The 16,581-nt window shown below is 34.3% G+C and overlaps 1 protein-coding gene across 1 annotated transcript in view; it reads right to left on the minus strand.

Moving 5' to 3' along the window:
- GPC5 (glypican 5) overlaps positions 1–16,581 on the minus strand; it is a 657,195-nt gene that overhangs the window by 281,454 nt on the left and 359,160 nt on the right. Inside the window, exon 9 of the mRNA XM_085226445.1 lies at positions 7,736–7,898. Coding sequence (XP_085082571.1) covers positions 7,736–7,898 — 163 coding nt within the window. The remainder of the gene's footprint in view (positions 1–7,735; positions 7,899–16,581) is intronic.

Raw genomic sequence — 16,581 nt, forward strand, 5'->3', positions numbered from 1 at the left:
GAGACGGTCCGAAAGGTGGATAGGCCTCACCATAACACTGAGGTGAGATGCGCAGTCTAATTGAGCAGCAAGGAGGAGAGCCTGATGAAAAAGAGTGCATCAGGTGACCTTGCCAGGGGTTATATATATCCTCTCTGACCGCAAAGCCCCCTGGAGTATGTTGTTCTTCTCTTCCGGACAGGTGCCCAGAACTGGAGCATTAACAGTTTAACTCCCAGTGCACTACATGATGTTATGATGTGGAATACCAAAAACCAAAAATCATAAAACCATGATACCAAATATAACATGGGATTCACATACAGTCTTTAATCCTTTTACACCAACAACCATTCTTGGCATCACAGATGATGGACAGCAAATTACTCTTATCAAACAGTGTGAACGCTATTTTACAGATAGTATAGTCTGTGCGTACAGGTAGCACCTTTGTTTTATGTTGCATTAATGATCGTGATGTTATAATCAGAATGTACCCTGAATGTACATTAAAGTAGCTAACGGTGCAGATGAGAGAAATGTAACTGGAATACTATGATCCTTTCACACTTCGCAGAGGGTAGATATTCATTTTCTGTCAATCAAACTATTAAAAAGAATCAATTTCTACCAAACAAACAAACAAAAAATATATATTTTTTCTTTTTTGGAACATTTTCTTTGGGTTTCTATGTCAGTAGAGTAGAAACACAACAGTAGAGTACAAGAGTCATAAAGGCTATCACAAAAACCATGAGAAATCTAATGCAAATTGTGGAACACTGGTCTTTCCATTTTGGTTTGGTTTTTTTTGCTTTTTTTTTTTTTTTTCCTAATTTATTTTGTGAGGATTCATTTATTTGTAGAGATCAGGCAAAACTTACACAGCCTCTCCAATCATGAATCAGAGGTTAAAAATGAGTATCCTTGTGACAGTCTTTAAAGCTAAAATTCGAAATTGTGAATTAAAGAAAGATTTCTTTAAGGTAATAAAATCAAACTTAAGATAGATAAGTCTGACTCTTTCGAAGTTCTGTTTTAAAAAAAAATACTTTTGGATATATAACTAAAGCAAAAAATCATAGCCTTTTGAGAATTAGGCATCACCACTTAGAAAAAAGGGTTCTTTTAAACGTAATTGTTTGGAAGATACACACTTTTGTGTGAAATTTCTTGCTTATTTTTATTTTATATAAGGGAAAACAATAGAAATTATGTTATGCTTAATTTGTGGAAGAACCTGACAGAACAGCAAAACTGTTTTGAATACGGTAATCAGGAGACATATAAAATTTTTTCTTTTCAGATCCCTAACACATTATTATACAGATACTAATACATTATTATAAGATGCGCTTCAAACAACATGTTACACATAATAACAAATACCAACACACTGAAATATAATTAGAATTTTTTAACTCTTTCTAAATGAATTACGTGTTTTCTTAGGAGAATTCAAGCCACTATGAAGTCACTGAAATGATGCTTACTGTTTTCAGAAAAAAACTTGATCATAACTCATTTAAAATATAATATGAATTAGTCTTAATACCATAGTATTTTGCAATTGGTCAACTTTTGCATAAACAAGCAGTATATTTTGATCTCTTTTTGCATATGCCTGACAGATACAAAAAAACAAATAGTACATAATTCAACCCAGAGATTAGCAATTGTTAACATTTTGTATGATGAAAAAATACATCATGATGCATGTTTCTTTGAGTTGGAAAAAAAAAATTAATTTCCTTTGATGAAATTTTCAAAGCTCTTATCCATTATTGGAAAGAAATAAAAAGCTTTTTAAAGGTTTTTTTTTCATGAAAACAAAGACATAAATTCCCATCAGACTCTAGTGAAATGATTATTCTCTTTTTTCCCCATATACTAAATTAATAACTTTAACTATAGCACTAAAAGCTTAGCCTGATTATTATCTACATCGTATTTTTCCTCATCTATCCAAATAACTGAAGAATTATTGGACCAAAAAGAAAGACTTACAAGTAAATATGGGAGGCAACATACTTGGGCACAGGTTCCTGCTTTTCAGCTGTTTTCTACTGGCTCATTTGACGGGATTGGATTAGTAAATTAGACTACTATGAACATCTCACATACAAATACGTCAGTGAAGTCTACATAGTTTAATATTAACTGGGATGTTCTGGTTATCGCACCCTTCCTTCCTAAAGGAAAATTGTTATAATTCTGAGCTCTTGTCTCTCTTGTCTTTTTGGAAAATAACTGGAAATATTTTGAAGATAAAAATTTATTATAATAGGTACATTCCTGTGGAAGATCTATATTTCAACAAATCAAGAAGATACATATTGTCAACACATACAAAGTTCAAAGATTTTTTTGTATGCATGCTAAAGTGCCTGCACAGAAATACATAAAAATATAAATTATTTGAAGCATAAATAAAAGCACAGTGATACTCAAGTTCAAATGATTTCAACAACAAAAACACTTGTGGATCCTTTATGCACAGATCTCAACAGTCCTTCATGTTTGCATAAGTTAAACTGCTGATTGTAAGATGACAGAAAGTAGTGAGAGAAAAAAAAAAGCAATTGAGTTTCAAATAATGACAGAAAACTGAAATTAATTAGAAGGTAATTTCCATGCATCTTATTTTACTAAAATGTGTGACCTTTATGTTTATATTTTCCTTTGGGAAAATCAGATGATAATATTTCCCACTCCCAATCTACTGTCTGCTGGTGCAGTCTCACCTGAGGTACTGTGTATAGTCTTGGGCACCACCGTATAAGAAATACATAGAATTATTAAAGCATCCAAAGGCGGGTAGCAAAGATATGAAAGATTATAGAGGCCAAGATGTGTGAAGAGCTGCTGAAGACCCTTGGTTTGTTCAGCCCAAAACAGAGTAGACTGAGTGGAGGCCTCAACGAGTTACATACTGAATAAAGTAATATACTGTTTGATTGTTTCACCCAAATTTAGGCCAAGAAGCAATTACAGAGGACCAGAAAGGCAATTACAGATACAGTCCCTGCCCAGAACAGACCTCACTGTGACTAACATGCTAAGTCTCCCACTGTGGACTATAAAATTTGTTATGAATGGTAGTCCATTTACATGAGCATTTCCTGTGTGAAATTCCCCTGGAATTAGTGCAGAATTTACAGTAAGTGTTATAGTGGGGCAATACACTCTACTATATTTCAAAATAGAGTGGATTTGTCTGTAACCTTCCCCATTTTTCTGCTCCTCCTTCACCGTTGTCTTTTCTATGTTGTCTCAAAGACAACTCACCAACTTTTGACAGAATTTTTAGACAGGGAATACACAAAGTCAATTTTGGGAAATCTCAGTTCAATTCAATTTAAACAAGAACCATTGTTACATATCAGTTATTCTACCTAAACAAGAAATGGTTAATTATATCATTCCACAAAACACAACATGATATCTGAGCATTAACACAAGAGTGAAAATTTATGGCAACATTTAGATCAAGTCTTGAGTCCACAGAAAGAACTTCTATTTTTTCTACTATTTTTAAATAAAATTGAGATGTTCTCAACAGAGCAAACATAAATAATGAAGTGATGCAGTCCTTCCAAAGAAATATGAATAAGATCATACTAAAAATAGGGGATTAGGAATACTGTTGTGTACAAACAAAATAAAACCTGAAATCCTACTTAGACATAAGAGATCTTTTTCTTTACTGAAGTAATATCAAATGCATATTAAACTTTAAAACAATGCAGCAAATGGTAAACATTATAACAGAGATTTTATTGCTTTCACATCTGGTGGGTACCTCTAGTTATAAATCTTTGAACCCTAAGCCAGTTGGAGATGGCAGAAATCTACTGAGAAGTCCTTCACTACACCACTTCCATAATGAATTTGACTGCAGTACTGCTCTACTTTTGGAGCTGAGGTTGGGGTAAATGAGTAGAAATAGCAAAACAGACTGACCAGGGAATACAAAAGCAGCTATGTTACTTGACATCATTTTGAATCTTCCAGTCTTATAAATTCTCACTCTCCAACAGTCATGTCATTAAAACAACTAATGTTGATCACAATGTTTACTTTATTTGCACACACATATTCTTAAATCTGGAATCAAATGAGTCAAAATATAGATTATTTGATTATGTTTTAATATTAAAGTCAGAATACACTGGATATTTAATCCAGGGTTTTTTACTTCATGTTTAACACTCTGCAGGATTGTACATTTCTACTTCAGGCTTTAAATATTTTCTTTGTATTCAAATTATACAGTGAATCTTTCTCAACCTAGTTTAGTTTTGATTTATTTAAATCCTACCTACTTAATGACCGACGATTTATAATAAACATAAATCAAGATAAATGCAGTCATTTTGTCACATTTACCTTTGCTGCCTAAAATAGTCTTTTCTCCTCTTGTGTCTCAGTCAAGCAATTTGAATGAACTGTACCTCAACAAAATCATGTATTATAGTGTAGCTAAGATTTGTACTCAGTCTAGTTATTTTGTTCAATGAACAGTAACTGTTAATATCCCATACTTTTACGACAGGAAAGGCTGGTGAAGCAATGGAGAGAAAACAGCTGTACAAATGAGAGATACTATGATCATTGCTGCTATTACACTTTCTTCCAGTTCTACCTGTTCTCACGATTTGTTGTTGCTAAACTGATATTACTGTTCTTTTTCTAATTTTGGAAAGGACTGTGAACTGCCCTGGCAAGGCTTATGAGCAGTGAAAAGCAAAATGGAAAAGTCTCTAGAGAATTTCAAATAGTATAGTTAATGAAGTTTGCTCTCCTCGAACAAAGAGAAGCTAAAAAAAGTTTCTTGTGTATGGTAGTTTTAAGCAGCTTTGGAGATGGGGAAAAATGATGCTTATTACAAAGAATGCTTTTAAAATAAAGAAGGAAAGGCAAGGCAAGAAAAACAACCATACCAAAGTGAGTGAAAGAACAGAAAGAGGAGAAAGGATGTCTGGGAGTAGAAGAATAAAATCTATGATGATTGACTGGAACATGTGAATCATATTCTCTTTTCATTTGGTGGTCACAATATAAAGCCTCTTCCAATTTTTTCCATGCTATTGCATAATCTTAATAAGAAAATAATAATCCATAGATTATCTAATCATAAAATCAAATATTTTAGAGTTTCTTTCTTCAGACACAGAAAATATCTGGTAAGCAAAAAATCAAATACAGGAAGAGTCAAGATTTGCTTATATATAAAGACCTTCTAGGTAATTTTAAATACATGAGCTTTGAACTAGGACATATAGTATAGAAATAGCTGCACTGAATGTTAAAATGAGAAAAGAAGAAGAAAGACAAAGCTGTAGCACAGAAATTTTCAGAAAATTAATGGTCTTGCTATTAGTCTTATGAGAATTTTGATAAAAGGCAGTTAGTATCTCAGCAGTGATCGCAGGATTAGCTCTTCCACTCTTCCTCGCACAGCTAGATAAGTATTTCTTGCTATTACATCTTGAATTCTTTTTTTTTTTGTTTGGTTTGTTTGTTTGTTTGTTTGTTTTGTTTGTTTGTTTGTTTGTGGAGGTAATTCATTATGACACATTAAATTGTCCTGTAAAGACTTCTTGGTTAGAGTAGAATAAAAATCACAAAGTCTTAAGACTTTATACTAGTGTTTATTTTATACCGTTATAGTATACTATCCTTTGTAGTACCACTCCTCCAAAAGACTGCAGCAATTTGCTATGTTTTAAAGCAACTTTAAAAGGGCAGAGCAGTGAGAAAAATTGGAGGGCTCTGAAATAATGCATGTAATAGAAAAATTGACTATTCAATATGAAAACTGGAATTTTTAAGAATACAACATATTTTAAGCACTGGTATAATGCTAGGGCTATCATTTCTGAATCATAAATGACAATTCTCTCCATTGGCCCCCCAGAGTCTAAAGCCTGTCACCACACATTAGTCAGTCTCCAATACTAAGTGAAAACACTTCCTTATATCTGTAACACCGAGTGGAGAAACAAGTCGTCTTCAACTTCAGTGGCTATATGTTCAAATAAAATTGCTTGAGGTATATCTCAGCAAAAACGTATCTTCCCTTCCTCTCTGTTACTTCTAGGTCTGAGGACTATACACGTTTAGAGGACAATGATGAGGAACTAGAAAAGATATATGTACTCATATTTTTTTTATTTTATTTTTATGCAAAGCAATGTGTTTAGTATGGATATTTCTCTATCTGCTTTATCAGTTTATTTAGATTTATTTTGCTTATTTATTTTGCTTATTAATTTAGATTACGAACTTATTGAAAACAGGATACCCTTGGTGAAATTCTTTGGAATAAATATATATCAAAAAAAGAGACGTGGCTTTGGGTAGGAGCCCCAGACTGTGGTGTACTACAAAATAGGCAGTAATCTCCCTTCCTTTCCTGACTGATTATGAAAAATTGATAGAAATTGAAAGACTGTGAAAATAATTTTTGGTAAGGAAAAGATAACACCATCTATATGCTTGCGTGTATCAAAAGATTAAAAGTAAAGTAAAGGTAAAGTAAACTTCTCGTTTCCATAATGAATACAGTTCATTACATATTATTTCTAACGTGATTTTTCTCATTAGGATTTCTAAATTGCTATGTGAGCATTGTCCAGTTCAGCCCATTGTGTTTTTACCTGTCTGAGATTACTGCAAAAGTATTCTACTTTTGACTTGAAAAATACAGTTATGTTAGACTGATAAACTAGTTTTTCATAATGGACAGAAACATCTTGTAATTTGAAAAGTTTACAAAGATCTGCCATGCACCAGGAGAAACAAAATAATATCTGCAACTCATGAAGGTTTTTATTTGAACAAATCTAATACCTTCATCCTGTTCACAATGCAAACATGTCTTTTTTTTTTTTTTCTGTATATCAGTATATTCAGAATTTCCAATATAAATTACTGCACCAGAAATTCAGTTTCATTGGTCTTCCATTACTAATGAGATCAAATACTAACCATAACTAAATATAATAGTCAGACATTTCTGATTATTAAAAAAAAAATAAAAAAAAATCCAAAAACAAACCAACATTATGATGGACAAAAACCATCAGAACTAACAAACCGTCACTGAGGATAATCATACTCAAATCAACCTGTTGGCTATGCCTGACATTCAGTCATACTTCACAAAGAACAAAGAATGCAGTAAGTAACATAGGCAGCCAGAAGTTCATGATGTGACTTAGCTTGGACTTAGTACCAGTCATATGAAACTAAGAAAATTCCACCAGTTTAAATACTGATGATATTTATCATCTTATGTTTTCATTCTCGTTCCTAATGTAAAATTATAAATATTGAAAAGTTTGACTCAGGTAGTTCTCTACGAAATACATCTACCACAGCAAAATCCTAACTTTCAGCATAGTTCCATTATATTAGTTCCATTAATTATTAGAAACAGCTTCTGTGGTAGACTGCCAAGTATTACCTCTCGTGTTAAATCAGTAGGTCAGAGGGGAATATTATTATTAGACTTATTAATCGACTAAAATAATGTAATAAGGTCTATGCACTAACATGCTGTGATGGAACTGATACTTATCTTCATACCATCCTTACCGAAGTCTTATAATTACAGTCCTATTCCAGTATACCTTGGAAACATTACATAGACAACTTCTCCATATCTTTTCCAAGGTAATTCAGTGGTGTTTCTTTGTGGAACATATGATATTTCACTCTTTGAGTGTATGAAATGGAATCATGGACTTACATTCTGTAATTTTCAGGATTCTTTTTACTTCTTCACTTCCTGATCCTCCACAACCATCTTCATCATCACAATCTCCACTGATTCGCTCTTCCACATTTCCACCACTGCTTGTTTGCCGTAGATCTGAGTTATCATATTTAGGAAATGATTTGCCCCGTAACAGCTGAAGACAAGACATGGCATGCAAGTTAGTAGTACAGATGAACAACTTCAAAGAACATCCAAAATTTCATATCTCTCTATCTAATATTGTTTTGATTTTAAAAGAAAAAAACAGAATACATAGAAAGATAATTCTGATTTTTTTCCCCTCCAGTTTACAGTCACATTTAAAGATGTTCATTATTTTTTTATTTAAAAACATATGCAATGTTTCTGTTTGTACTTCTTCTGTACTGTTAAATAAGAGATTGGTCATTAAACCCTAGCTCAGAGGCCAAGCCTCTTGTCCCCTCACACTTTCAGACTGGAACTGTCTCGAGGAGAGAGACATAATCCATGCTACATAGCAACTGGCCCTGCATCTATTCCATACCCATGTGGTGTCTTAAGATACAATTATTATCATGTGTGGATTTTTCAGTTCAAAATATCTGGACTAATACAAGAGCTGTGCTTCATATATTGGCGTATATCTGTTACATACAAAACATCCAGGTTGTATATATTCAGTGTGTTACATGGGAATCTGGTATAAACTGAATGAAATAGATGTGCTGGGACAATATCAAATATTTGACCAGGGAACAGCAGACCAAGCCAGTACCACTGGGAAACGTTATTGCCCTGGAGATAATTGTTTCCCAGATCATGTTTAGGCATCTTTTTAGTAGAGCTAACAAGGGTGACCCAAAATAAATAAAAGGAATAGCTGACACTGTGTTAGGCAGTGTAAGTACTTTGGATCCAGTATACAAACTTGTTCTTAAGTTCCTTCTTATTTTTTAGTATAAGCATGGTCAATAATGGTCTATGATACAGAAGGTCAGAAGCATAGATTTCAAAGTTTGACTCACTTCTTCATTCTGTTAAGCAGAACTGAGCAATCATTTGAATAATATTCGTTTTCCATTATCAAATCTACAAATGGTGCCACACAGATTTTTAAATATTAAGCATGCATACTGTCTTACTTACTCCACATCCAGCTTCAGTTCACTTTATATGTCAGATACAAATAAATATCATTATGTCTTTATAAATCAGTTTTTGTGAGTGATCATAAATGCATCTAGTCAAAATGGAGCTAGTGCAGTCTCATGCACTGCACTTTCTTTCAGGAAGACTGATTTGCACTGGTCTAGACATGCTGGCTCAGATTTTTTAATGTAATCATCACATACATTTTGTCCTAAAAGTAGCTAACTACCTATTAGGAAATATGAAACACACTTGTTTTAGACCTTCAAATATTAAATTGTTTTATTGTTCAAGTAAGATTTGTGCCTTTGAAGAGCATAGTTTACTTATGCAGCGAGTCATTTCCCAGACTACCTAATCTGTTAAGTGATGTACAAAGACCAGGAAAAATATTTTAGACATTTCTAAGACATCATACAGATAAATATCAGTAGCTCTATAAAAGCAACACAATATATGAACAGTGAAGAATGCCATTCATCACTGAAACAACACAACTAATTTATGCAGCACCTCTGATCCAGACGTTTTATTAGGTATTGTTATATGTTACTTTCAGGACATATGTCATGGTTTTATGTTTTTTGGTTTTCAGTATTCCTCCTCATAACATCATGTAGTGTACTGGGAGTTAAAGTGTTAATGCTCCAATTCCAGGTACCTATCCCTATACATTACAGAAGTCATGGGATCTGGCCCTTCCGGGTGGGGCGGTCTCTTACTGCCTTGCAGTGGGTGCTGGAGGGTGCTTTCCTAGCCATTCCAAGCTTTTCAGGTTTGACCCCATCTCAGGAACTCTCTCTCCTATCTTATTTGATTTATTAGTCTCAATTTCAATTAGATTGTATTATATTGTGTTATCTTGCATTTCAATATCATAATTAGTAAAATAAGTTTTCCTCCATAGATCGTTGCTGCTGTTTTTTTCCTTCCTTCCTTCCCATTTTGTGGGGCAGGGGATTGTGGGAGGGGAGGCAGGGGCCTACTGCCCCCCCTGTCACGGGCATAGATTGATCTAGTTAACTCCGTGACAACATATCTAAGAGGAAATACTGCTTTGTATAACTGTCTTGCTCTGTTGACTACAGAATCTTGGCTTGGATTGGAAGGGAACACAAGGATCATCAAGTTCCCACCCCCCTGCCACAGGCAGGGCCACCAACCTCCAGATCTGGTCCTAGATCAGATTGCTCAGGGCTCTATGCAACCTGGTCTTGAACACTTCCAGGGTGGATCATCCACAACTCTCTAAGCCTGTTCCAGCACCTCACCACTCTCTCTGAAAATTTCCCCCTAACATTCAATCTAAACCTTCCCTCCTTGAGATTAAAACCATTCCCCCTTGTCCTATCACTGTCTACCCTTGTAAGAAGTTGACTCCCCCTCCTTTTTATAATCCCCTTTTAAATACTGGAAGGCTGCAATTAAACCTCTCTCCAACAGTTTCATGTCTTTCCTGTACTGGGGGCCCCCGACCTTTGGCCATCTGAGGTGCAAGAGCACACTGCTGGCTCATGTTCAGTTTTTCATCTGCAAGGGCCCCCAGGTCCTTCTCTGCAGGGTTACTCTCAAGGAGTTCTTCTCAGTCTGTATATGTATCTGGGATTACTCTGACCAAAGTGCAAAACCTTTCACTTCTCTATGTTGAACCTTGAGGTTCACACGAGCCCACCTTTTGAGTTTGACAAGGTCCCTCGGAATGGTTTCCCTTCCTTCTAATCCATCAACAGCATCACTCAGCTTGGTGTCATTGGCAAACTTGCTGTGGGTGCACTTGAGCCCATCATCGATGTCATTGATGAAGATGTAGGGGGACGTCACTTGGCACTGGCCTCCACCTGGACATAGTGCCATTCAACACAACCCTGTCCATTGCCTTCCAACCAATTCCTTATCCACCAAATAATCCTCCCCTCAAATCTGTATCTCTCCAATTTAGAGATTAGGATGTGGTGGGGGACCATGTTGAAGGCCTTACTCAAGTCCAAGTAAATTACATTGGTTACCTTCCCTTTGTCCAACAGTGTCATCACTCCATCATAGAAGGCCATCGGATTGGTCAGGCACAACCTTTCCTTGGTAAAGACATGCTGACTGTCTCAGATCACCTGCTCATCCCTCATGTGCCTTAACACGTTTGCTTGGAGCATCTGTTCCATGATCTTCCCAGGCACAAATGCAAGGCTTACTGGCCTGTAGTTCCCTAGGTCCTTCCTCTCTTGTAAATTGGAGTGAGGGATTTTTTTTTTTCAGTCTTCACCTGATAGGCACAACTTTTCTAATGTGATGGAGACCAGGTCAGCAAGCACATCAGCCAGCTCCTTCAGGATCATGGGATGCATGTGATTCCCATAAAATAATCTGTATTATACAGTACTCCCTATCTATGCAGCATAAGTATGATTACAAACCTCCAGAAACACAGCACTGCTTCCAAAACTTCCATACTATTGTTCCATTTGTATATGTTTTTTCTTTTTTTTTCTTTTTTTTTTTCCCCAGTCTGAGAACATCTTTCTTTACATTCTGCATCTGTATCTCAAGAACATATTGCCTTAATAAGGTCATTAAATTTCACTTCTCTAAACTGCAGCTCATATATTTACATTCTCATTCCTCTTTTTTTATTTTTATTTTTTATTTTCCCCTTCTTATGCGTTATTCACTTACAATTAGAAATATGAAAATCCAGAAACTCCCACTAAATTGTTTGAAATGTAGGTTCAATATATTAAAAATGTTCCACTTTTTCAAAACTTTTCATTGTACTTAAAAAAGTAGAGACTAAAAGTGAACAAGCTAGTTTTTAATTTGGGTTTTACTACGCTCTTCTGTATTCTTAATTGTACAAGAGGAAATATTCTGTCCATATAAATTCACAAATCCCAGTGGTGGTTCTCTACCTAGTTTGGCTTAGTTCTAATATAAATTCTTTATTAGCTTTATACAGTTCACATACTCCTTCAAAGCTAGCTTGACTCAGATTAGAAATAAAGTTGAAAGCCAGATATAATGCCTTTGTTGTGTGACAAATCTTATAAATCTACTGTCTGGGAGAAAAAGAAACACAGGTTACAAGTAGAGATTTTGTATTGCATATATTTACTAGATCATCCAGCTGCATAAGGAAGAAGTTTTACTGGCTATATCCTGCTAGCTCTATTAAATAAAAACTAATACAATAAATGTTCTTCCCTTTGTATTACGGGTTAAAATTATCTCTTTCCTTTAGGTGTCCAAAAGGGTTTTCTATTCTATCAAATCACAACCTAATTTGGGTTTGGTCATCTGTCATTGTCTTTCAATTGCAATGAATATATCAGCAACATTATTGACAAAATTTGTTTGACTGTTCATGGCAAGGGGAGTGTTTCCAGTGTTCTGAGATTGCAGTAGACACACTATTACTCCACGCCAAATTTGCTGGATCTTTTCCCTAATTTTGGTGAAAATTTGTTGAACTAAGATTTTGACATCAGAAGCATGTCTTCTTCTTGTGACATTGATTTTCACAGAGAATTTTCATTTTCTTACCGCTATTGTGATATGTATGCACAAAGGAATTATTTTGTCCTTGGGAAGATTCATCTCCAGTCTTGCTACTATATACAGGGAATTTGGGCCTAATAATTAGATCTTTAACAGCCCAGTTGCTTAAAGCCAGTTTGGATTTTCACTGATCATCTAGTGAATGCTTTCTTTGACACAAACAGCAATTCTGGAAAAGATCTCAATACCATACATCAGCATTAATAAGTTTTGTGAAATTTCATCTTTTAGAAAGAAAATAAGAGTCTGCTTGAGAAAAGTTACATTGTTGTAATAAACTACATATGGTTTTCTGTAAGTATATGACTTGATACTGTACAATATTTCAGTAAGGAAAGAGAACTGCAGCTATAAAAGCATATACAGAGCTCTCTGAAGCTTCTATACAAAACTCAAGTGTAAGCCTAATAAGAAAAAAATTGCCACTAAGAGCTCATGGTTCTTGTATAGCTCTGTAAGGACTGAAATTTTTTCCAGATTATTTAGGATTTTCTTCAATGATATTTCTGGAAAGCAATATAAAGCACAAGCAGAGCAGATTACTCTTCTACAAAAAAAACCCCACACACAACACAACTAAGTGACAAAGAGAAGCAACAAACTGTCTTATAAGGTACCTCAGCTGGTAAGCCAGGCAATGAAATGAATTTTTAAACATATGCTATAATAAAATACAGACAGAAGTAAATTTGCAAGTCTAAATATTCTATTACAAACATATTAGAAGATAAAATATTCTGCTCTGTAAAATAATTGTGGGTGTCCTAGATAGCCACCAGACTATGAATTATCAAGACTAGTGTTCTAGACTACGTTTTAATGGGATATATTTGAAGACAGAAATAGGAATACTAGTCAGATTAGGTATGTTATATTACTCCCAAATCCAGTTATGTTTCCATTGTTCAGGAAAGACGCCATAGAATTGAATTCTAGTGGATAACTTAATAGCAAATGAATGAATAACTTTGATTTATACATTCAAATTTAACCAAACAAATCTACATTACTAACATCATACATTAAAAATAAACCAAGCAAGGACTGTTCTACATCAAAATAATTTATAAACATCTGTCATCAGGTTCTTCAAAAAAATTTACATAGACAAATAGGTCACAGATAGACCTTTTAGCCTTAAAGCAGAGATTAATTCAGAGATTCAAGGCTAGAAGCCAGACTAGGTAATGAAAATAGTCTATTCTGTCTCTCAAAAACATATGAATCCATGCAAGTAAATCTGGTTTTAGTGGAAGATAGATTCTTACTGACTTTCCTGTTCTTGCTGATATCTCTCACCATTGATATACACTGAAACGCAAGGGATCTTAATGTTTACAGTGTTGCAATGGATTTGATATTGCTTACTTTTCAACAAATATCTAGTATGTCATCTACTTATCTTACACATCATCTACCTTCAGGGGATTCACTGTTTTTTTAAATGAATTTTATTTTATTCTTTTTTCAAAAAGGTATCTTTATTAATGATTCTCTGTTGCAGTCAATGTGAATTAAGCTCAATCATAATATTTCTGCTCTTACATTTATGTGCATATCAAAGAACTGGTGAAGGAAATCCTAAAGGAGAACAGCAATTAATCCAATTTACCTAATCAAATAGTATCTAGAAGAATTATTTCTAGAAGCATAATTATTTTGAACTCTTTCAAACCGTAAGAATATGCTCAAGTTTATCCCTTGGCTTAGCATTAAAAATCTGAATGATTAAAAGGATGGCATTTCTCTAGCCAAATTAAAAAACAGGCATACCTCTGTGGGCCAGAATATTCTGCAGGGTACTATTTTCAGTAATGTAAGACATCCTTAACAAAAATATTTATAAAGTAGATGCCCAGCTTACACTGTAGACTGGTAGTAAGACAATGAGCATTAGGACTTATTTGATATCACAAAATAAGGTTTTGTATTTGCTTTAATAAAAATTTGTACCTGTGTACAAAGCTCATCAAACTACTTTCTATTTTTTGCTACAGCAACGAACAGTGAAAGTTAACATTTTTCTATCTTTATACACTATGTTTTTTTTTTTTGGTTTATTTCAATGAGTTCTGCCTAAAGTAAATTCAGTTTTAAGTAATTCTAAATACTTTGGACATAAATCAGTGTGCTGTGCTCTTTGGTCAGCTTCTAAATGTATGAAGGCTGCTCCAAAAGTTATGTCTACTTTACTGTGTTGGCCCATGATATCAGGAAAATATGTTGGTGATATGGCAGTAGAGGCTGAACTTACCTGGCAGTATTCCATTACATTTTGTTACTGTGTGACAGATGGCAGCAGAGGAGTAGTCTGACAGAATGGCATCTGACGTGAGTGTGTGTGAGGTAAAGGGGTGGAGGTGAATTCCTCCATGCAGAAAAAAATGGCATTCATTAACATTCATTGACACTTGCTGAATGTTTATGGAGACCTAAAAGTGAGTATGCGCATAGTGAGGTGGTGGGTGGTGTGTTTCAGCAGTGGTGACAGTGATGTGAAGGACAAGCCATGTTCTGGACAGCCAAGAAGATTTTTACAAAAGCAGTATGCAGCTTCTTGTTTATTTCTGGTGAAAACACGTAGCTAGTGGTGGTAACTATGTTACAATTTTATTTATTTATTTATTTATTTATTTATTTATTTATTTTTTTTGCAGCTGAGAATTTGCTCTAACAAATGTTGTTGTTATGTTCTTTGTATCACTTATTGTTTTCATGGAACTAAGTAGGAGGCATTACTTTTGGAGCAATTTATATAATTGTCCCTCAACAAATAGCCTTTCCCTTTTTGTTGCCCTATTAACAACAAAGTCCTCTCTGCTGTAAAAATCTTTCTTCATCTTTGGGAATGCATTTTGCAGCTAAAACTCCTCAGTTGGTGTTCATACATGAGTTCTGTCATGAGCAATTTCTTTTCTTTCCAGTTATTACCGGTTCTGAGTGAAAAGAGAAGTAAATCCTTGGCTCTCATTCCTTGTTACAGCTCCCACTAGTCCAGCTATGCACAGTATCATCTTGATTGTTTCTCAAAGGATTTAATTTTTTTGATCCTAAAAAAACAGCCTCACTGTACATTTAAATCGTTCTCAGAAAAGCAAGCAAGAGAGAAATGAGAGTAAAATTAAACCCTAGATTGTATTCTTCATTCTGTCTAGGTAGTTGAAACAGCAGAACAAAGTTGCATAACATGTGATTAATGTTTAGAGTCCAATGTTCCTTGATATTTCACCCATCAAAGATTGCATAATTACAAACAGAAAAAAATGAGAACAATAACAAAAGAGAAACTTTAAAAAATAAATTTCAGAATAAAAACAGGTCACAAAGAAAGAGTAAAAAACTGCTTAAGCAAGAGTGCATTTAAAGTATTTCTTAGGCAATCAGCAATTTTAAGTTTTGTTCTGTAGAGTCATTGATTGGATTGGATATTTTATTTCACTGTTCCATTGTATTTCTTTGAAGGTCACTAGTATAATCCTCATCACAAATATTTTTCAGATAATTTGCAAATAATTTTACCTTTACCTTATTCTCATATGAGTTTTACACCCTTCTATCCAAAAGTGAAGAAAATTTTGATTTATATAAGGAGCTCCTTAGATGAAATCAAAAGAAGCTGTAACTGCTATGTAAAATCCATCAAGAATAAGTTGAGCAGCAGGGGTAATAGTGCATTTACTGAGACATTTGAATTTTTGTTATTGTTTCTCTGATCGTTTTAGCTTTTTAATTCAAACACAATTTGAATCAAAAGGAAGTGTTTCCTGATAGCTGGATAGAATTCATGTCAATGAGTTATAGGTATTTATATCTGAGCTACTCATCCTGGTATCTTCTGCAGTCAACAGAAAGAAACTGGAATGCATAAATTCCCTGTTATTTAACTTGCTTTAGTCTTATCTTTAGGATAAGATCAGATGGTTTAAATTTTAGAACATTCCTATTTCACTCTATTGTTAAGAAAGACAAGTTCAAATACTGAAGATTTAGCTATGTGGATCCTGATATTTCGAACTGTGGAGAAGGCATGCATGGCAATCAAGGCATCTTGACATCATACTCAGTCAACCTGGAAGCCTTCTATGATGTCATCATTGGCTGGGTAGATTGGGGGAGAGCAGTGGATGTATTCTACCTTGATTTCAGAAAAGCATTTG

Source organism: Meleagris gallopavo, chromosome 1 (assembly GCF_905368555.1).
Source record: "Meleagris gallopavo chromosome 1, MGAL_WU_HG_1.1, whole genome shotgun sequence".
Lineage (NCBI taxonomy): Eukaryota > Metazoa > Chordata > Aves > Galliformes > Phasianidae > Meleagris > Meleagris gallopavo.